Source organism: Pyxicephalus adspersus, chromosome 3 (assembly GCF_032062135.1).
Source record: "Pyxicephalus adspersus chromosome 3, UCB_Pads_2.0, whole genome shotgun sequence".
Lineage (NCBI taxonomy): Eukaryota > Metazoa > Chordata > Amphibia > Anura > Pyxicephalidae > Pyxicephalus > Pyxicephalus adspersus.
This window is the reverse complement of record NC_092860.1, coordinates 122,126,499-122,146,867: the sequence shown is the minus strand read 5'-3', so window position 1 is coordinate 122,146,867 and position 20,369 is coordinate 122,126,499. Positions and strand designations below refer to the sequence as shown.

The following is a 20,369-nucleotide window of genomic DNA, read 5'->3' as shown; positions in this document are numbered from 1 at the left end:
AATTTATAAAAGTGTTTACTATGTAAGCCTTGTTTTGGATAAAAATGTAGACGGGATTTGAGATTTTGTCCAGGCGGGCCAATTGCATATTACAACAAACTCTTCATGCTAATGTTAACCTCTTGCTAAAACATACCTGCTTCCTAAACCCCCCTACTTAGGAAAACAATGGATCCACACCTCATCAACCAAGAGGGGTTTATTGAAATCATACAAAACAAATCACTGTTTATTCCTGAGTGATAATGAATGTGTGTGATTTTAATAAACATTGGATCTTCTTCACTATAGTGACAACACTTGTCCTTCTCATCTATCTTTTGTCAGTGCAGTGGATTATTGGCTACTCAACATTGTTCCTCTGTGATCCGATATCTTCCTCTGTATCTGCCAGGAAATTCTTTTATTTCTGCAGGAATTGTGGCTGAGTTTAGAATAGTGCAGTGCTTCCATCCTGTGGCTGAATTCACATAAATCCACATAACTGCCCTTTTATTTCAACTGGTACACATTATTGTATCTCGTGGCAATAGCTCATCTGTAATTGAAAACTTTTTCATTTTCATACAACCAATCACTTTGAAAGGGTTTCATCCTGCATATGTACAAAGCATAAAAATCTCATGTCATTCTACCTTTTGTTCATGACAGTTCTGACTCCAGGAAATGCTAAGGGTGCTATATTGCATTCTTATTATGTTCCTCCACAGGGACCTGACTGGCAAAAAGTTTTTAGTTTACATTTTAAAGTAAAGGTGTTTAGCAGATTCCTTTTTTATTGTCATATTCTCTGAATTTACAAAATGGAATTTTATGTTTTAAGGTAAAACTGTGGGTAAAATGCTAATTTATAGGCAGTGAGAAGGTTTGGAGCCTTGTCAGGTTTTATTGCTGGCTGTGTCACAATCCAGTAGCTTTTACCTTCAAGAATCCTTTTCTGGAATTGTGGGGACATCTCACTATCAAAGAAGCAGACAGCCAAGAATTGATTGAAGTCTATAGAATCTGTAGGAAGTTTGCCTTTGGGCATGCAAAGAAACACACATTATGCCATCACCACCCTTTTTTACTCCCATTTCCATGCTAAACCTGGCTGAAAATAAAGACACAGCAATGTGAAAAATGAAATCTAGGATGGACTTCTCAGATTGGGAAAACATGTTTGGAAGTAAGGTGTCATGCAAACATTTTTCTACTTTGTTTTATTTACAAAAGACCCAAGAGGACAAGCAGATTTCAAAGTAGGCATAGTAGCCACTCACACTTTTTGCCCTACATGCTTGCAGCAAAATGCTGGAATTACATTACCCCTTTTAGTCTACCACATCATGCAAGAAAAGCATATTTGTGGTCAAAGCCAGCTAAAGTACTAATACAGGTGAGTGGGCTCTGGAAGCAGTAGGGAATGTCCAAGCCCCTTGTAAAATATTAATTGGTTCACACTGCAACCAACAACCTTTCCACATTGCAGTCTGAGCAGATATAGTGGAGTGACAACACTCATCTTCCTACTGGAGGCAGGTAAGGGGTGTTGCCACACCAGAGGAAGTGGCATTGAACAGGTGCTTTTTGGGTCTGGAAGGGAGGGTAAAATAAAATTACTATTCATTCTGTACAACATAGCACCCTAGTTTAAATTTTAGAAATGTTGGTGGTTTTTATTTTATTTTTTTTTATTTTTTGCCCTTTAGAGGATAGCTCAGTGACGGAAGACGAAGTTGGCACAATAAAGTTAGTGACTGTAGAATATGCAGAAGATGACTATGACGAGAACTTCAGTGAAGAAGTAAGATATCTTCAGTCCTTGTGTTCTGAAGAGACTACTTCCAAGCAGCTAAAGTGTAAGTAGAGGAGCAAATGGTTTATTTTACACCAACTGTTGAAGCTTAAGCCTCGTGTATAATGCATGGATAATTATTAATTATAATATGTAAGTAGTCTAGGGCAGTCATCTTGCGCTGAAAAGCACTTTATATAGTTGGATCAGGACTCCACTGGGGGGGGGGTGGCATTATACAAAATGAGGAGTTAAAGTTGTCATGCTAGGAGAGAAGGTGTCCTATGGGCAAAAAAAAAAAAAAAAAAAGCAAAACTTTCTTATTGATGGTGAGTAGATTATCTGACCTTAAAATGAAGTTAGAATTATTTGAATAATTGCAAAAAAACCATAATGATTTATCAAGTACTTTGCCATTAATGCTTGTGAGGTTTATTTACATGACTAAATATTGTAAATGGTCATCTCTTTAGCTGACGAGGACGGCATGAATTTGGAAGAACAAGAAAACACAAGAATAAAGAGGAAGGTTTCTCAGATTGGTAAATGTCTCTGTATTTGGTTATTTAGTATTTTGATTTCTGTTTTTCCCCTATTTCCTATAGGAGGCAGACAGCATAGCGTGGCTTAGTGCATTTATTCTGTGTCCCACATTTCTCTTTGAACCAAGTATTTAAGCCCAAAAATGTCATACATAACATTCAAAGTGTCAGTCATCATAAAGATGTAATAGTCTTTAGAAATGGCAGTATGCAACATATTTGGACTTGGATGCTAAATACTGTCAATAAATGTATAATGTGTTCAAAAATAAACTAATCAGAATTCAAACAAGGGTACTGTTTTTTACCTGAAAATACAGAAATGCTTTGACTTGAGTGTAAAGCTAGGACACAAAATGCAGCCACTACTGATTACATTCAAAATAGTAAATAATAGACATGACAATAATAGACAATTGAGTATGATAAATTCAGGTATTATTTTTCATACTTCAAGGGGGTAGGGTTCAGCTTATGGGTAAGTTTAGCAATAAAGTTAGGGTTATGTTGTTGGGATCATGTTAAGACCAAGGATAATTAACATAGAATACACTTCTGATGTCTTTGTGTACCTTTTCCTAGCAGGTGCTGAATCTACCATTACCTTGTCACCCTCGAAGTCCCAACATCAAAAAATGGCAATCTTCACTAATCCCCTTCTACCTCAGAAAATGAACCCTGGACATCATGGACGTCGAAAAAAAAAATCAGGTACTCTGTTTACAGAACATAACAGCAGTCCATCTATTTTACTGATGTTTCTCAGATGTTTTGTAGGTAGCTCTGTTTAATTTTAACTAACAATATATGTTTTGTTTAGTTTGTGTATGCACTTAGTAAATTTTCAGAAAATGAAAGCCTGAAAAATATATAAATTGGTTTATAAACATTAAAATATAATGTTTCCAATATTTTATGCATTGTGTAGTATTAAAGCAGAACTAAATTCTACAAATAAAAAATCCTTGACCAGGTGATGTCTCTTCTACAATAAAAGAAAAAACCTTACCTGCCTGATCACAACTTTTTAAACGTCCCAGTTTTGTTGTGGTATTGTGGTCTTTGTATTCTGTCTTCAGCCATCAGATTGCCTATGATGGTGTAACTCACACAAGCATGTTCAGTGCCCCCATATCCCAGCATCATACATTAACCTCCCTGGCGGTCTGATTATGTCAGTAATTTTGAAGTCAAAAGCGGTACATTGTACATTGCATGGAAATTTGTTGTTTAATATTGTAGGCCTGTAATTGTTAGGAATAATTTCCGGGTATGATAAAGTTTGAAACCCAAATCATAAATGATAACAAATTTAATAATTTATTCAAATCAAAAACACTAAAATCTGCCCAAACAAGGGTGCAATTTTGTTAATTAGTATTTATTATTTGGATTTATTTTTTATCACTTTATTACTGTGTACAATGTGTTAAAAGCAGATTACAATGTAATCTGCTTTTAAATATCCCACCAGACCACACCTCCCAAGCATACAGACCTTTCATGCATCCCATCGATCACAGCAGGGATACGATGCCGGGGGACTCAGAAGCTGGCTGGCATCGCTGGATTGTGGGGAGCAGGTAGGATGTTCGCAATACTACCCCGTGTGGTTATCGCTTTTGGTACATAAAACTCACCCCAAGCCACACTCGAGGATAGCGCCAGGGTGGGGTTAAATGCAGTCCGTGCATTTAGTGGTCCGTAGGTACGAAAAGGTTGGCGACCACTGTTCTGGGCTTATACAGTATTTTTATTTTTTTTTGTATTTTATTTTTCCATATATCCAATAGGAGATGCTCAGCATTGCACATATTAGTGCATTTATTCTGTGCCCCACATTACTTTTTGAACCAAGTATTTAAGCCCAAAAATGTCAACATGCAATGGGTCAGTCATCCTAAAGATGTCATGGTCTTTAAAAATGGCGGTATGCAGTATATTTGTACTTGGATGCTAAATACTGCCAATAAATGTATAATATGCTCAAATATAAACTAATCAGAATACAAACAAAAGTACTGAGTTTTACCTGAAAATACAGAAATGATTTGACTTTAGTGTAACTGATAACATTCAAAATGTTAATAGACAAAAAAAAAAAAATCAGTGTCTACTTGAGTATGATACATTCAGTTATTATTTTTCATACTTCAAGGTTACTTCATGTTAAGACCAAGGATAATTAACATAGAATATACTTCTGATGTATTTGTGTACCTTTTTTCTAGGAGGTGCTGAATCTACCACTACTTTCTCATCCCCGAAATCCCAACACCAAAAAATGGCAATCTTCACTAATCCCCTTCTACCTCAGAAAATGAACCCTGGACATCAAAAACAGTCAGGTATTCTGTTTTCAGGACATCATTAACGGCAGTTAATCGACTTCACTGTTTTGTAGGTAGCTCTGTTTACCTTCATTTTTTGCTTTAGTTGGTATGCACTTAGTATATTTTTGGAAAATGAAAGCCTGTCAAGTATATATTGTTTTTTAAACATTAAAATTATAATGTTTCCAATATTTGTTTTGTGTAGAATTAAAGCAGAGCTAAGTTCTACAAAAAAATCTGTAACCAGGTGATGTCTCTTCTGCAATAAATTAACCTAACCTGCTTGATCAAAACTTTTTAAAAACTCACTCGTCCCTTTTTTGTTGTGGTCGCTGCCATCTTTGTAGTTTGTCTTCAGCCATCTGATTGGCCAGGATGGTGTAAGTCACACATGCATATTCAGTGCCCACATATCCGACCATCGTACATTAAGCTGTGCATATGCAGGAAGGTTTCTCACTTTGGTAAATGTCTCTGTACTAGGTTTTTCAGTATTTTGGAGTTTTTCCCCCCCTATATCCTATTGAGCCAGTCAGCATAGCACAGTTTAATGCATTTATTATGTGCCCCACATTACTCTTGGAAGTATTTAATCCCAAAAATGTTATACATAACATGCAATGTGTCAGTCATCATAAAGATGTATTAGTCTTTAAATATAATAGCATATTAGTACTTGAATGCTAAATACTGTCAAATATATTCGGATTGTGAAAGATCTTTTCCAGCGATAATTATTGCACGTGTGTACCCAACCTTAGGGTTGTCATCTTGGGATCATGTTAAGACATGGATAATACACTTTCTGATACTCTGTGTACCTTTTCCTAGCAGGTGCTGAATCTACCACTACCTTGTCACCCTCGAAGTCCCAACATCAAAAAATGGCAATATTCACTGATCCTCTTCTACCTCAGAATATTACCTATGGACCTCAAACACAGTCAGGTACTCTGTTTTACTGATGTTTCTCAAATATTTTGTAGGTGGCCCTGTTTGCTTTGGCCATAACTAATGGTAAATTTCTTGGTTTGTTTTTATGCACTTAGTAAATTTACAGAAAATGAAAGTCTGAGCAGTATATAAATTGCTTTATGAACATTACTATGGTTTCAATATTTTATGCTGCATTGTGTAGTTTTAAAGTAGAACTAAATTCGACAAATAAAAATCTGTGACCATGCAATGTCCCTTCTGCAATAAAATACTATTACCTGATACCAATATTTGAAAGTATCTTTAGGAAAATAGGTATAATTGGTATAGATGGGAAAACTTACAATGCCGTGTGTTTTAGGTAAATCCCAGCACCAGCCAGGTATACAGGGTCTGGAGGGCCAGACCACACAGTTATATGTGGACAAGCAAGTCAAACAGCCGAGTTATCAGCCACTGCCCCATCCCAGGAAGGTAAGCTTGTATGTTCTTGAATGTTACAAAAAAAAAATTATTTGCCAGTGTTTGTTGGCGGTTCTCAAATTTAGGGGGGAAAAGATTGAAATAGAAGTTTTAGTAAGTAGCAAGACATCAGTGTGCTGAATACATATTGGACATTTCTGATTCCGCAGATTTATGGAGCAGTGACTATTTATTTTTGTTCTCTGAATACACACAAGAATTCTGCACACCTGCTAAAAGAAACTATGATTTAAACCATAACTAATATCTATTTGTCTAAATCTGAAAAAGAGTAAATATATACAATAGTATAGCACTTATGAAAAGCTTTGGGATAGAAAGACACAGGAGCCCCTGTTCTTCTAAGCCAATGCTTAGTGTGAATAATCCTTTAGCAGAAAAAAGAAAGAAAATCTCTTCTTCAGGCATATATAAAGAGGTTGTACAAATGAAATGAAAAATTGTTTGTGTTAACCCATTCACACAGGTTTCAATAGGACCTGTGTAAGTATAAATAAAAATTTACTTGTAATGTAATTCTCTGTAGCGAGAATATATAATATATTGATCACATTCTAATTGCAGATTCAAACAAGAATTTCACGAAACTCTCTGGTCAGTCGCTCACACAAGCATTTCCATAGTTCATCATCACAAATAAAACAGATACCCACGGATATAATTTGTTTGCCTGCGGAATATCCAGAAGACAACCACACCTATAGAGTTCCATGGGGAAAAGTACGAGAGCAACTAGCCATGCTGGGACTTGTGGGCAAGATAATCATTCAGACTTGGTGGACCTATGAAAATTTTAAAATGGAGGTTGTCGCACTTTTCCATGAGAAATTTAATTGTTCTGTCAACGATTTTTCTTTCACCTTTTTACAGGTATAGATCATTCTGAGTGAATCTTGCATCCTAATTTTTCTAGCGTTCTGCATTAATTGAAAATTAGACTACTAAGAGTGAAATGTATTGAGCGGTATTTTAATAAAATTTTGTATATCCTGTTTGGGCAGCTACATTATTCTTGAACTTTAATGTAATTGAGGCACAGGTCTTGTGACCACCTACAGTATTTGTTTTCTGGCAAGGGAGGTTTCCCGGCAGGTCCTTTCTTTGACGTATGCGATTTATGTGCTCTAATTCATAAATGTTCTGTTTAGCCTGGGAGGTTTGGGTGTTCTTTCTATATTTCTGTGCCACAACAAGGCATAAATAAAACCCTGCAGAGATGGTGAGAACCATTAATGATGGGCTCGGCATATATGCTGGTGTACAGAGGCCAATAACGGCAAAAAGTCACCATCACTCCCGTGTTCTAGTTTTAGATTTTTTTTGGTAAAGAGCCTGGAAAAACAAACAAAAAGCAAAGGTCAGTAGAGCAGTATGTTAGCAAAAATGAAAGGGAGATAATTGTAGTATTAAGTCCCCTGATAAGAAAACTGGACAATATTTTTTTTTTGTGCAGTGTTTACCAGGAAATCAAAAACTGATTAAACCAAACGTGTCATATTTTTTTAAATGGAATGGAACTTCAATTTCAAACCTGATAGCTAATGGCGCGCTTTACATCAAGATAAAACATCCCCTTGTTGATCCGGTAAGTAATTCTTATTACTTTTTGAAAACCTATCAGTGATGGCTATTCTATTTCCCAATACAGTTTACAAATATTTAAAAATCTGTGTATGATTACTATTTTTGTTATATTTACATTGCATGTGTCTTGGATGTGTTGGAAGGGAGCAACAACCAGAGTAGTTTGAGGTAGGTAACCAATGTCAAAAAGAAGCTGGCCATGAGGAGACAAAGTATAAATGTGGCTCTAAAATTTCTTTCTGGGCAAACACCTTCTGCTGTTGTCTGTGTGCTCTTATCTGACAATGGTGATCATTTTTACTAATTTAAATTTTGTTGTTTGTATAAGATAAGCAATTAGAATATTTATTGTCCATGTTGTCACCTTTGGTCATATTTATTTTTGTCAAAAGCTTTGTGCATTCATAAGCCTTGGGTTTGGCTAATGAATGGAAAGAGGCAGCAGCTTCACACTACTTCATTGAAGTAACTTGCAGGGCTCCAGTATGCCTTCTATTCATTCATTATTATTATAATTGCTAATTATATGGCATCGACATATTACGCAGTGCTTTACAAAGTCCGTAGTCATGTCACTAGCTGTCCCTCAGAGGGACTTGGAATCTCATGTGCCGTCTAAGGTCAATTTTTTGGGGGGGAAGTCAATTAACCTAGCTATATGTTTTTGGAATGTTGGAGCAAAGCAGAGTACCCAGAGAAAACCCACACAAACACGAGGAACACCTGCAAACTCAATGCAGATAGTGTTCAGAGTGCTTTGGGGTGCCCTTGCTTTGTCGTCTTCTCCATAAAACAGACTACTAACAATTCTTTCCACCAACAAATAAGCATTGTAACCGGGGAGTTCCTTCTGCTTGCCAATCAATACAAGACAAAACTGCAGATCTTTGTGGAAATTCAAAGTTTTCCCTGTCACTTGGTACTTAATCGTACTTCATAGTTCAGTCAACATGTACTATAGGATGATTTGGAAATACAGTCCCTCGTAATGTATAGCCGCCTGATAAACCGGGGCTCCTTCAAAAGACCCTTTCGAGAACTTGGCTACATCAACAATAAAAATGAACCACTGCTTGTTGAAAAAGGATTGTGCTGTGTTTCTGCTAGAATTGTTTACTTCTGTTTTTATTTTAGAATGCTTCGATAATTATCAAGCAAAGTATTAATACACAAGGTGATAGTGAGAAGATGGGCAGTGCCCCCTCTGGTAAGGATTGCAATGGAGACTATTTATATTAAGTTGTATTGCTATTATGAACATAAAAGGTAAATACTATTACAATATTAAAATAAGAATAAAAGTATCAATGAACAACTTTAATTTGCAGTTTTGTAAAATTGTAGTTTAGATTGATTTCCAATGTGCCATATACTGCACCTCTGTAGTATGCTGGGAAATATTGTAACTGTCATTGCTGTGGTATTAAACTCAAATCTAATAGAAAAAAAAATTGTAAATAATGGCTAAAACAACCTTTTTGTCTGCTTAGAATACGATCATTGCAACAGTTACTATTACTCCTGGAAGGTTTCCCTATTTCTGTTCTGTACCTATCTATAAAAATAATGATTTGTCAGCTAACAACTAGTTAATGAATGAAACTATTTTAAAAGTAAAAGCTTTATTTCATGTGGAATAAAAATAATTTTACACCCGTTGTGAAATATTTTAGGGTAGAATGTTTCATATGACAAATTATAATTATTGAAATAATGAAAATTGTTTAGATGAAATTGAAGACAGAAGGTAGATTTGTCAGGGCGCTGCTTAGATATAATCAATGGCAAATCTTTTTCTGAATTTTAGTTCTACTTTAAAGCCATGGAAGCTTTGCTTATGGGGGAAAGCAAATCTAAGAAGTATGTTTGCAATAAAGGTGTATACTCAAACACATTGCTGGTAATAACCTTAAAACTGTAAAATGTTATAGTGAATGGTTGTATGTGCATATACAAAGAGCAATACCTTATTATCTACACTGCAACAGAATATTCAGCAGGCACTGCAAATGTTACGATTCCTTTGTATTAGGTTCATGATTTTGTCATTTCAAACTTTTGTGGTTGTAAGAATACAGTATTAATACGAAGATCCTAATAAAGTATCTAAAGTGGACTTTTATTAACATGGGACTATGGTATTACATAAATTGTCCTCAAGGCTGTATGGAGAACTGCACATAATAGCAACCCAGTTTAAACCATAGAATCAAATGTACACAAATCCTTATGAATGGGTGTTTTTTTAATTTGTTTTTTATTTTATCAGGGTCATCCTTTTAAGCATGTCCTAATTTTTTTTTTAGGCAAAATGTGTCAAAATCAACACATAATAATGTATATTATATAATAAATGATAAGTGGACATTACATCCTTTTTATATTTAAATTTGTATATAAATTATAAGGTTACAGCAGAGGAACCAAATATATTACATAGTTTTTAGCAGAGCTTTGCTGTTTGTCCTAATAATCCTAAAAGTAAAGAATGATTTAACTATGTCACTTTTACCCTCCCTAGATAACCAAACTGTAGATATCAAGCCGCCTACAACCAACTATTCCCTTTCTCCAACGATACAGAAATCTCCTCGTGGTGCATGGAGTAAATTTGAGACCCCTATGCACTATGGACTGGTAAGTGTATCACTGGCTTTTTAAAATGGAGTTCCTAGGGCTTTGCACAAATAGGACACAGGGCTGTTATTCAGAGGTGCATAACTTTTGTTAGACGCTGAGGAGCAACATAAATTTTAAAAACCTTTTAAAGCACACCTGTACACAAAAATAAGATTTGGTTGTGCAACAGAAACGGGTGAATGTGACAGAACAAGTTGGTGACCACAGCATGGAATGGTGCATAAACACACAATGTCCTTGTAGCCTCTGCGATGGCAGACTCATTCATACAACAATGTGTTATGCTAACACACAGTGCCCTGTGTATGTGGGGTTCCTTGCCATTCATTGTTGATTGCAACACACAAATACATCATGTAATTGCTGTGTTATTGCGTGCACTTTATAAAATAAATCAGTTGCCAAAAAGGTATTTTTAGTGATTATTTTGCCCTTTACAGGCTTGCACATCATTTTTTTTTTTCATAGATAATTGAAAGCTTAGAAACTAAAAATCAGGGTGCAATTGTTCCGTATTATGGCTTCAAAGGGCGCGGACATGGATAACAGTGAAACTATGACAGTTTCTAACCATGCTTCACCCTATCCAAATCTACAAAAACGTTTTTACTGAAGTTTTCTGAAGCGCACACAAGTCGGGATTTTAATATTAAAAAAGAATAAGACCAAATGGCTGCTTTGTGATTTGTCAGGGCTTTTCTAAAATGGGTACTTTCTTGAGTAGCATTAACTTACATTTTTTTTTCCCTCTTTAACTAAATATATCAAGATGAAGTGCCAGTCACAGGTTAGTTTTAACTTTCTCTGCTGTATATTGAAAGGTGGATTTGATGGCCTGGAGGATCTAAAAGGCTTTAGCAAAACTTTAGTTTAACAAAACCAGAAATATGTTTTTTTTAAATGATTTAGCTGTTTACTTGAAAGTTTACTCACTTTCTATGCTGTGGGACAGTGCTCAATAAATAGAAGTGTAGAACTCCTCAGTTAAATTGTTCCACCTAACTCAAACTTCATTGGGTTTCAAACTTGCTGCCTAATTTCCTAAACTGCTATATCCAGCCTGATACAACACTAGTCAGGTATTCCTAAATAGTCTATAAATCAAGTTGTATCATCCCGACCCCCAAACTGAACAGAAACCATTCCATTTTTGGAAGCTATAAGTTTAGTGATTTCTTTTCTGGGGTCCCAGTTCATTTTAAATACTGAAATAATGAAGCAGAAGGAAAAAGGCTTCACTGATTAGTTTTAGGGGGAAGAAAAAGTCTTGAGGGAAGGGAGGCCCAGTGATGGAAACTGCAAAAAATCATGGTGAACTAATTTGGCACTTGGCCTTCAAAATTCCAACAATTTGATTGTTAATATTGTTTTTACATATAAGGGCTGATGCTTAACGAGGGAATCAATCAAAAGAAATCCGCAAATGTTCCAGAGAATGTTTTCAGTTTGCCGACAAAGCACACAGACCAGAGTTCATTTGAAGATTGTACAAGGAGCGAAACCTCTTACCACACCATGACCACTAATTGTATCTTCAAACTCCTACAAGATGCAGGTAGGTGTCTCATTCAGGTCTATGTAGGTAGAATATGAGCACAACACTGTTTTGGTACTTTGCAAAATATAACCAGATTAGCACCTGCGAGCTAGGATTCGTCAGGATGGAAAGTCTCCTGCCAGTTGCTTTTGCCACACAAATTCTGCAACTGAGAATGTGTTTGAAATTGGAGGGTTGTTATATTATCTGATTTCCTATGTACCAATCCCCAAATCACATGATTGGGTATCTTGAAATGAACAATATTAACTTGTACATTAATAGATATATACTTGTGCCAAGAGGTAGACCGTAAACATTATCTAGAACTTATGGTACTGGAGAGTGTTCCGTTTTTGTTACAACTAGATTACAAAGATATTGAATTTTATGCTGATTTTGTCCCCCTGAAGGTATCCCTAGTCTGGTATAGTGATGAGCTCACCTAATGTGGATTTTATTAGGGTTATAGATGCCAGAATGCTTCCTGGTGATGACACCAACAATGAATACCCTTGTCTCTAGCTTAGGTCTTCAATGTATGGCTAAATTAAAAGCTTTGCAAAGCCTCTCCTTTCAGGGGGCAAGGTCCCTTCTTGGCTTTAATACCATGGAGCTAAGTGTATGATTAGGAAGCTATACTCCTTTTTGCCGTAAATTTCCACCTGTGTTCATTAATACATTTGTTTATGTTTGGTAATTGGAAGAATAACTGTTTTTGACTGATGTACATCCAGTTTTTAGGCTGCATTTTCGAAATTCTTTCGAAGTTGCTCTAAAAACTTAACATATCCAAGTGCTAAGTGATACCTCAACAGACAGGCAACATTTTACCAGGTATATTTGTGATTAATGTCCCATAATAATAACATATTTTTCATATGAGGTTTCCAATATTTTGACAACCAATTGCAAATAATGAGTTCACATAACAGTCTTGTCTTTCAGGTATAAAGACATCAGTTGTCACAAGCTCTCAGGAATGTGAAATAATTCCTATTGAATGGGCATGCTGGAGAATAGCCACTGATATGTACTTGAGGAGGAATCCACATGCTGTAGAAGAGAACAGACTATCCCCTCCTAAAGTAGAGATGTTCTGGAAGGTAAATATTGGAGTAAATTTACAGTCAAAACCAATATGAGGTGCTTAAATGAATGATCTAGACCCATGGAATGATCTAGATCCATGACACATGCATGCAAAACATTCTGGTGTCTGGTCCCTGGAATATTAAAGTGCTGCTGCTATCATCTCAAACTCATTTGAAAATGACCTTCAATTTGAAGGCATAGAAAAAGGAATAGATGACGCTAAAACTGGTGAGCAAGGTGGATGGTCTCTGCACCCCTATTTTTTTAACTGTGTGGTCACCTTTCCTAAACTTTCCTTGTGTTTTTGACAAAGCAACATACAGTACTGTTATGTGTTCACTATTTGGCCCTTCTGAAGATAGTTATCAAGATACCACACTTATCCCAAAAAATAGATTTTTGAATGTAATTGGTTGTGGAAAACCCAAGTGCTGCCACTGCCATTTGCTTTTGTTTAGTCTTCAACTTCCCATTACACAAATGCTTGTGAATTGCAAACCCAGTATATGTTTCTGTGTCTCTGCAATTATTTTATCAGATATGTACATGAGTTACTCAGGCAGGAGAATGCTCTTGATTTTGAAGGAACTTCATGACAGCATGAAATTTTAAAAATGCCATACTTTTGTTGACAAGGTTTTCATCAATTATCGGTTTTAAAAAAAAAAAATGTTATTTGTATTTCTTTGTGTTTTAGAATGGGGACAACAATCAACTTGTAATTTCAGTGGAGCGACTGGTGGCTGCAGGAATCAGCTGTGCTGGGCTTGTCCTGGGTCAGATGGAAGTAGATATTATGAATCGCAGCATTGTAGCCATGCTTGAGATTTTGGAAAGAACTTGTTTGGCTAATGGCATCGTAATTGTAAATTTAAAGGTATGTATACGTGATGTTCCCCTGTAGATTCTCACATTTGTTATACTAAAAAGCAAAATAAACAAGCTCTGCAATCATGGAAGTATCTAAAACAGATACGTTTCTGTAGATGTATTCCAGTGGAGCGTACATTTGATGATAATCAAATGAATGTACATTTGATGATAATCTGAAATTGAGTAGTTATAAATAAACTGCACTAAATAGGTGAGTGATAATGATCTTGCTTTTAGAATTTGCATGTGCAAAGCTGACATTTTATTTCAAAGACTCACACTTGATTTGTAAACTTTTATTGTGAATCCGTATCTTTGTAGTTGTATTTATACACATGAGAGTTAACTATTTCTCCTGTTCCATTGTGGTTATAGGTAAAGTTTGGTGTAGAGGCCAACAAAAAAGAAATTGTCCTTGCTGATGTAGTTGGCTATGAATCTCGTTCTCAGATTTACACAGACATTCTTGGTCAACAGAATGTGGAAGTAAGGGTCTTGTTTGATTTATATGGTTTGAAATACTGGGAAATAAATTGAAAGGAAAAAGGTCAGTGATGTCCATAGTGGTAAAAACAAAATTTTTCTATTCTGTTTCTAACCTGCACTGTTCATGAAAGGGAGATGCTGACTGGCTCCACCAAGAAGCACGCAGGTTATTTTTGAGCAGTGTCGCACAACCTTTTTTCATCTGGGGCCCACTGTTGACATTGAGATAAAACTCGCTGGCTATAATGCAAACACATTAAAGATGTATGTTTAAAACTAGAGTAGTTTTAATTTAAAATTAAATTAAAATGTTTCTAGTTACTGCATGGTACAAGCACCAAATAAAGGAAATGCCAAATCAAGAATTTCTGCACTCACCATTTGATGCTTATTTTAATAATTCATCATTTGAATAATGAAAGATACCAAACTAAATCTATCATACAGTGATGGCCAGTCATATATTGCTTAATCAACCTCCAGTGCCCCCGGGATCGCACACTCTTCTCAATGAATGCAGCCACAGCTGAAGAGTGTGTGATCCCCGGGGCACTGGAGGTTAATAAACCTCTAGTGCCCGGGGATTGCATGAACAGGAGTACAAATCCTCTGTGATCCCCGGGCACTAGAGTTTAGTTAATCTCTAGTGCCCCGGGAATCGCAAACAGGAGGATTCCCAGGGCTGATTGCAGCTCTAGGAATCCTCCTGTTTTTATATCCTCTTCTGGTGGTTTCGCCAAATTGGTTCGCCGAAATTTCGCGGAACCATTGAAAGTTCGAGGAAATTTTTTTGAGAATGCCATAGGCTCATCCCTAGTATCAATCTCTATGGCTAACCAGGTACCACTTACTATTGTCAGTAGTAAAATAGAATAGGGATCATATGTGTATTCAATCCATACAGATTGTTTCACATTTCAGTTTGTCCAGAGGAACATTTGATGTGATTTGGCAGAGCATAAATGCTACATCATTGCATTAATATGTTTATTGGGTTTTAAAGGCTTTTTAATTACTAGATTTCTGAATTAGTCACCCAGTCCCCTTTCTGACCATCATATCAGTGTTCATGTTGAAGAATGATGTATTTTTGTTTAGATTTATATCAATAACCTAATACCCTTCTGTCTATTCTGCAGTGTCCTCTAAGCCCTGAAAATCAATGTAAGGTAGTTCTACTGACTGAGTCTCTTTTACATCTTGGTTACTGTGAAAAGATCAAAGGGGCTTGTGCGGTCTATAATATCCCATGTGAGCTGAGGGTGATATCCGCGTACACAGGACCAGCAGAGATTCTAGATCTAAAATCACAATATGAAGGTATATGATTGTGTTAGTAAATCATTCATCAAAACAAACAAATATAGGAGTAAAATTTATATTTCAAGCAGTTTAGGATTAGGATTCATACTACAGATGGAGATTCAGTGCTGATGTTTGAGCCATTTCATACAGTATAAATAAACTAGAACTCTGCTTTAGACAGGTAAATCAGACCCAACGCTAAATTAGAAATGTTTGGGTTTTCCCCATGGGAACCAATCTGATTTCCAGTTTGTTATTGACTGCTGTGGGCAGCAAGAGTCCTTTTTATGTTAGAGAATGATAAATGAAGTTCTGTATCTGAGTCTGCTTTCCTATATTCCTCCAGGAGATGTCATTCCCATGGTCTTCATTACAGTCGCTGGTAAAAGCAATAGCTTGGCATCGGTAATGTCTGCAAACATCACCTATCCGGTTATTAATTGCCCCCTTGTTACTGCAGAATGGACAGCTCAGGATCTGTGCTCTGCAGTTAGGATGGCAGAAGGTAGGTATGTGGGTGATCCAACCCAACCGCTTTTGTTCTGCACTGTAGGTAACTTTAAACTTTCATGTAGTCAGAGCTACAATTAGAGTTTGAGTCTTAATCTGAAATAAGGCTAGGAAATTTAATTTGGGCATTTGACGTTGATAGGGTATCGGGATATATACAGGACTCTATCCTTTATGCTACTTTTAGTGACCTTACATGTATGCATTGTAGTAACAGGAAGGCCACAACACATGTTATTTGCACAGGTCTATCTGTGATGTAATGCCATATTGAATGCACCACAATGCAGCTATTTTAGTAATATTTTGATTAATGTGCCATCCTCTTTACTCAGAATTTTGGGGTTTCACATACATCTACAATGTACGTTTATTCCTATTCCCAGAATAGCAGAAATTCTTTAATAAACACAAGTGGGATTGTGGTATTGAGGACTGCCACAAAATTCCTGAAGAATCTGAAGTGGTTATGGATGCCGGTGACACAGCTGTGACAAAATCATGGAGCTGTCACCTGTAGAGGACCTCAAGAAGGGCGATGAATCTGGGCCCCTAATCTTCAAGTGTATTTTGGATTCTTGCAAAATATGGCAAAAGATCATCCCAATAATAAGTTTACTTGTAAAAAATTTTTGACTGGTGCCTCATTTTCATGCTTTATTTTTTAGGTATTGGCTTCTCTACGGTGCTGTCGCCTGAAGCAGCTGCTCAGTTTGCTGCTCACATTTTAGGCTTAAGTAACCCCCTGTTATGGTCCAAGCTACGTACCTGCACTTTAAACAAGTGGATTGCTATGAAGCAGGCGGACGTAAAGCTGAGAGAGTGCAGCATATGATTTTGATTCCATCAGCCAGGACTAGGTTGTATTTTATAAACATTGCATTTGTAAGTGACATGATTTTATAAACTTTGCATTTGTCAGGACAAAACTTTGTGGTAATATCTGTCCAAGTTCATAGAAGTTTTGCTCACAGCACAGAAGATTATTCTGAAGATTTATCCCATGGTCTATTACCAAAAAATGGTTAATATTTACGAATATTCCTGATTGGACCGTACAGTATGTAAGACTGCAGTGAGAGATGAGCCCCTATTGTGTTACTTTGTGGAGGATGGACTTCAATTGTTTAGGTGGACCTCCAACTCTGCACTGGAACACACAAGAGATGCACACATGAGTGTCAAGGGGTACAAAGGACCCTGCGCGATTTTATAGTTCACTTGTATTGTTGTGTTTAGTCCTGTTTATCATAAACTACCTCAATAAAATTAGCCTTGAAGGCAAGTGATTTTATTTCTTTTTCCTCCTCATATGAATGCTAAATGTTTATAAATGTATCTAGAGTCATAAACCAGGCTTTAGATGGGACTTGTGAAGTATATCTGAAGCCCAATTGTTTTTAACTGCTTTGTACGTATTGGGGGGGGTGGGGTCTGTTTATAAATGCGTCACCCAGGATTCACCCGATTTTATAAAAAATATAAAAATTGATTAGGAAGCAAAAACAAAATAAATTAAATACTAGTGAGCAGCCTAAACCACAAGCTTTTGGAGTTATTTTTCTGTGTTGATGTAATGTGCCTGTAACATCACACAACAAAAAAGTGTGATTCAAACTACACATGCTTGCTGAATCCATTACAACCATAACATAAAAAAAATGTGAATGGCACTGAGGAAGTGCAGCAGTGTACAACACTTTGTGATGCACTACTAGTGTTCTGCATGCAAAAAAAGTGTTGGCAGATAATTTAAAATAAATAGGCTGCTTTAAAGCACGCATAAGTATGTGTGCTGGGCACAACCGTTTGCATAAAAACAATTATCAATAGACCTTAAGTGCTGTTTAGATTAGGTTTGGGTTGTTAATCCTATATTCCAGTGGTCCCCAACTTTTCTGATAGCAGAGCCCAGTAACATGAAATAAAATATTGCTGTGGCCCGGTATATGTACAGTTTACACTACTCTGCTATTCCCAGCGGTTCTCCCTGCTGTCAGCACACTAGCTGAGAATATCAGAGTAGTGTAAGGAAGCTGCTGGGAATGGCAGAGAAGTGTAAGCCAAGCTGCATGCCAATGTTCTCTAATATGCAAGGCAGTGCTGGGGTTGTGATATCAGTCCTGGTAAAGCTGCATTGTCTTAGCTTTGCTACCTTGTATTCAATATGAAGCCTTAAGCACACACGTTACACACGTGCAATAACAGTCGTTGGAAACAAACAATTCACGCCCAATTGTTAGATAATCGTTAACAAAATAAGAGCACACTGATGCCAATGAACGAGGAATGTCGCTGGAAATTTGGGTGACAATTGTTCGCTATCTATTGTGTGTACAGTCCTTCAGTGATCGTGGATTGTTCTGCAGTACTTTCTCCTGTACATGTCACTTCCTGCATTGTTCAAACAATTGTATCTAGCGTGTGTACATTATTGTTGGAATTTTTTTTGAACCATCCTATCCTTACAGCATGTACAGAATCATGCACTATTCGATTGTTCAAAATAAATGTGAATACACGTAGATCTGTTGTTTTTTTCAAACGACAATTATTGCACGTATGCACTTAGCCATAAAATCGTTTGAAGGATGCAGGAAGTGACATGTACAGGAGAAAGTGTATTGCAGAAGCACACTAGATCACTGAACAACCATACAGAGGATAGTTGGCGAACGATCATCGGCCAATCAGATCCACCATGACGGTCGTTCATTTCCAACGACAATCCTCGCTTGTCTGTGTCATTGGTCACCTTTTTTGTGAAAGATTTTTGGCTGATCGGTCGTTCCCCCACAACGATAAATATTGGAAGTGTGTACGCAGCTTTAGATATCATGAGATACTTTCCTGCTTTACATAATCCTGTGCATTCATAGGTGTAAATGTACATCTAAAAGATATCCCAGCAGGACTCAGATTGTAGCAACAATTTTTGGGATGCTCTTATCTTTTGGGTTTCATCGTTCACTAATACCAGATTCTCTTGCATGCATCTGGTACTAATATTTGTTTGCATTTAATAGCCTATATATTAATAGGACATTTTTAAAGTGAACCTGTTACCAGGACTGAAAATTGAGTCTATTTTCAACAAGATTAGAGAGAGTGGAAAAATTGAATAATGTTACAAATGGGTCAGAAGAGGAAAAATCTTCCAAAAGGAGCGCAATTGTTAAAAAAAAAAAAAAATCTTCCACGAAAACGGTATCATTTTTGGATTGTTAATGGATTTACACTTCATAGTGCCATGTTCTTAATAATGAAAATATCAGAACGAAATGTTCAGTATCAGTTTCTCCAGGAATAGTCTTGAAATGGTGAATTTCTTCTTGTATATTTGCCATCTTAGACCTGAGATGAGTCTGATATGAAGGGTTGGGTCAGTGAAGAAATCAGATGCAATTATTACTCCTTATGTGGAATGTGTGTTTATAGGTATAGAATCTGGAGAGTAGCTAGTGTACCAGTGTGTGATCTCCGGTGATTACATTGCAGCATAGAAATCATTGGTTTTAATCCTGACCCAGAAAACGACTCAAACAGCTGTGTGGAACAAATCCCTTTTCTGTCCTTCTAAGCGTAATAGAAACAGATTGATGTTTATAGTATAATTTTTATTAAGAAATAGCAAGAAAAGTACAAAAACCACAAACAGTAGAAAACATTCTATGATACATCAGCCAATGCAAACAAGACATAGGGAACATGTAAATAGTAATATGGATGAAAGAAGAAAAAAAAAAAACCAGGCATTTCCAATTTTTCAGATAGGTAAGAACCTGGGAGCTAGGGGACTAGGGAAGGGATGAAAAGAGAGGGGGAGGGGGTGGTAACGAGGAAAACGAGCAGATTCTCTAAATACATACATAACTCTAATACAACAAAAAACACAAGAATGAATAGTATTAACTCAGGGGTGAAAGTGTCAGGTATGCCGGAGATTGTTGTAGTAGACTAGTACATTCTATAGATGTGTAATATTGGATCCAGTAATACCATGTCTGGGTAAATTTGTCACATCTGTTGGCATCAGTAGAAATCATATCCTCCATGCGGTGAATGTCCACTACCTGTTTCAGCCAGAGTTCCAGTGTCGGTGGGGTATCACCTTCCAGCAAACCGGAATACATGCCTTTGCCACGTTCAGGAGATGTCTTTGCAGTGAATGGTTGTACACCATATCTGACAAATCAAAAACATGAAGGAGAGCAAAGGCCGGTTTGTCTCTAATATCCACATCAGTAAGCCTAAAAGTGATATTCACC

General features: G+C 36.6%; 2 protein-coding genes across 2 annotated transcripts in view; both read left to right on the top strand.

Annotated features, from left to right (window-relative positions):
- LOC140327472 (uncharacterized) overlaps positions 1-10,841 on the top strand; it is a 12,829-nt gene extending 1,988 nt beyond the window's left edge. The window contains exons 3-13 of the mRNA XM_072406857.1: positions 1,692-1,841; positions 2,251-2,319; positions 2,902-3,030; positions 4,551-4,667; positions 5,487-5,600; positions 5,950-6,062; positions 6,636-6,941; positions 7,525-7,656; positions 8,790-8,862; positions 10,177-10,292; positions 10,764-10,841. Of these exons, the coding sequence (XP_072262958.1) occupies positions 1,692-1,841; positions 2,251-2,319; positions 2,902-3,030; positions 4,551-4,667; positions 5,487-5,600; positions 5,950-6,062; positions 6,636-6,941; positions 7,525-7,656; positions 8,790-8,862; positions 10,177-10,292; positions 10,764-10,841 (1,397 nt within the window). The remainder of the gene's footprint in view (positions 1-1,691; positions 1,842-2,250; positions 2,320-2,901; positions 3,031-4,550; positions 4,668-5,486; positions 5,601-5,949; positions 6,063-6,635; positions 6,942-7,524; positions 7,657-8,789; positions 8,863-10,176; positions 10,293-10,763) is intronic.
- A 224-nt stretch (positions 10,842-11,065) lies between these two features.
- On the top strand, positions 11,066-17,381 carry LOC140327802 (bifunctional phosphoribosylaminoimidazole carboxylase/phosphoribosylaminoimidazole succinocarboxamide synthetase-like). The gene is made up of 8 exons (XM_072407126.1): positions 11,066-11,082; positions 11,677-11,850; positions 12,781-12,938; positions 13,625-13,804; positions 14,176-14,286; positions 15,426-15,606; positions 15,938-16,096; positions 16,770-17,381. Exons 2-8 carry the CDS (start codon positions 11,682-11,684, stop codon positions 16,934-16,936), a joined length of 1,125 nt encoding a protein of 374 aa, XP_072263227.1. The 5' UTR covers positions 11,066-11,082; positions 11,677-11,681; the 3' UTR covers positions 16,937-17,381.
- The last annotated feature ends 2,988 nt before the right edge of the window (positions 17,382-20,369 follow it).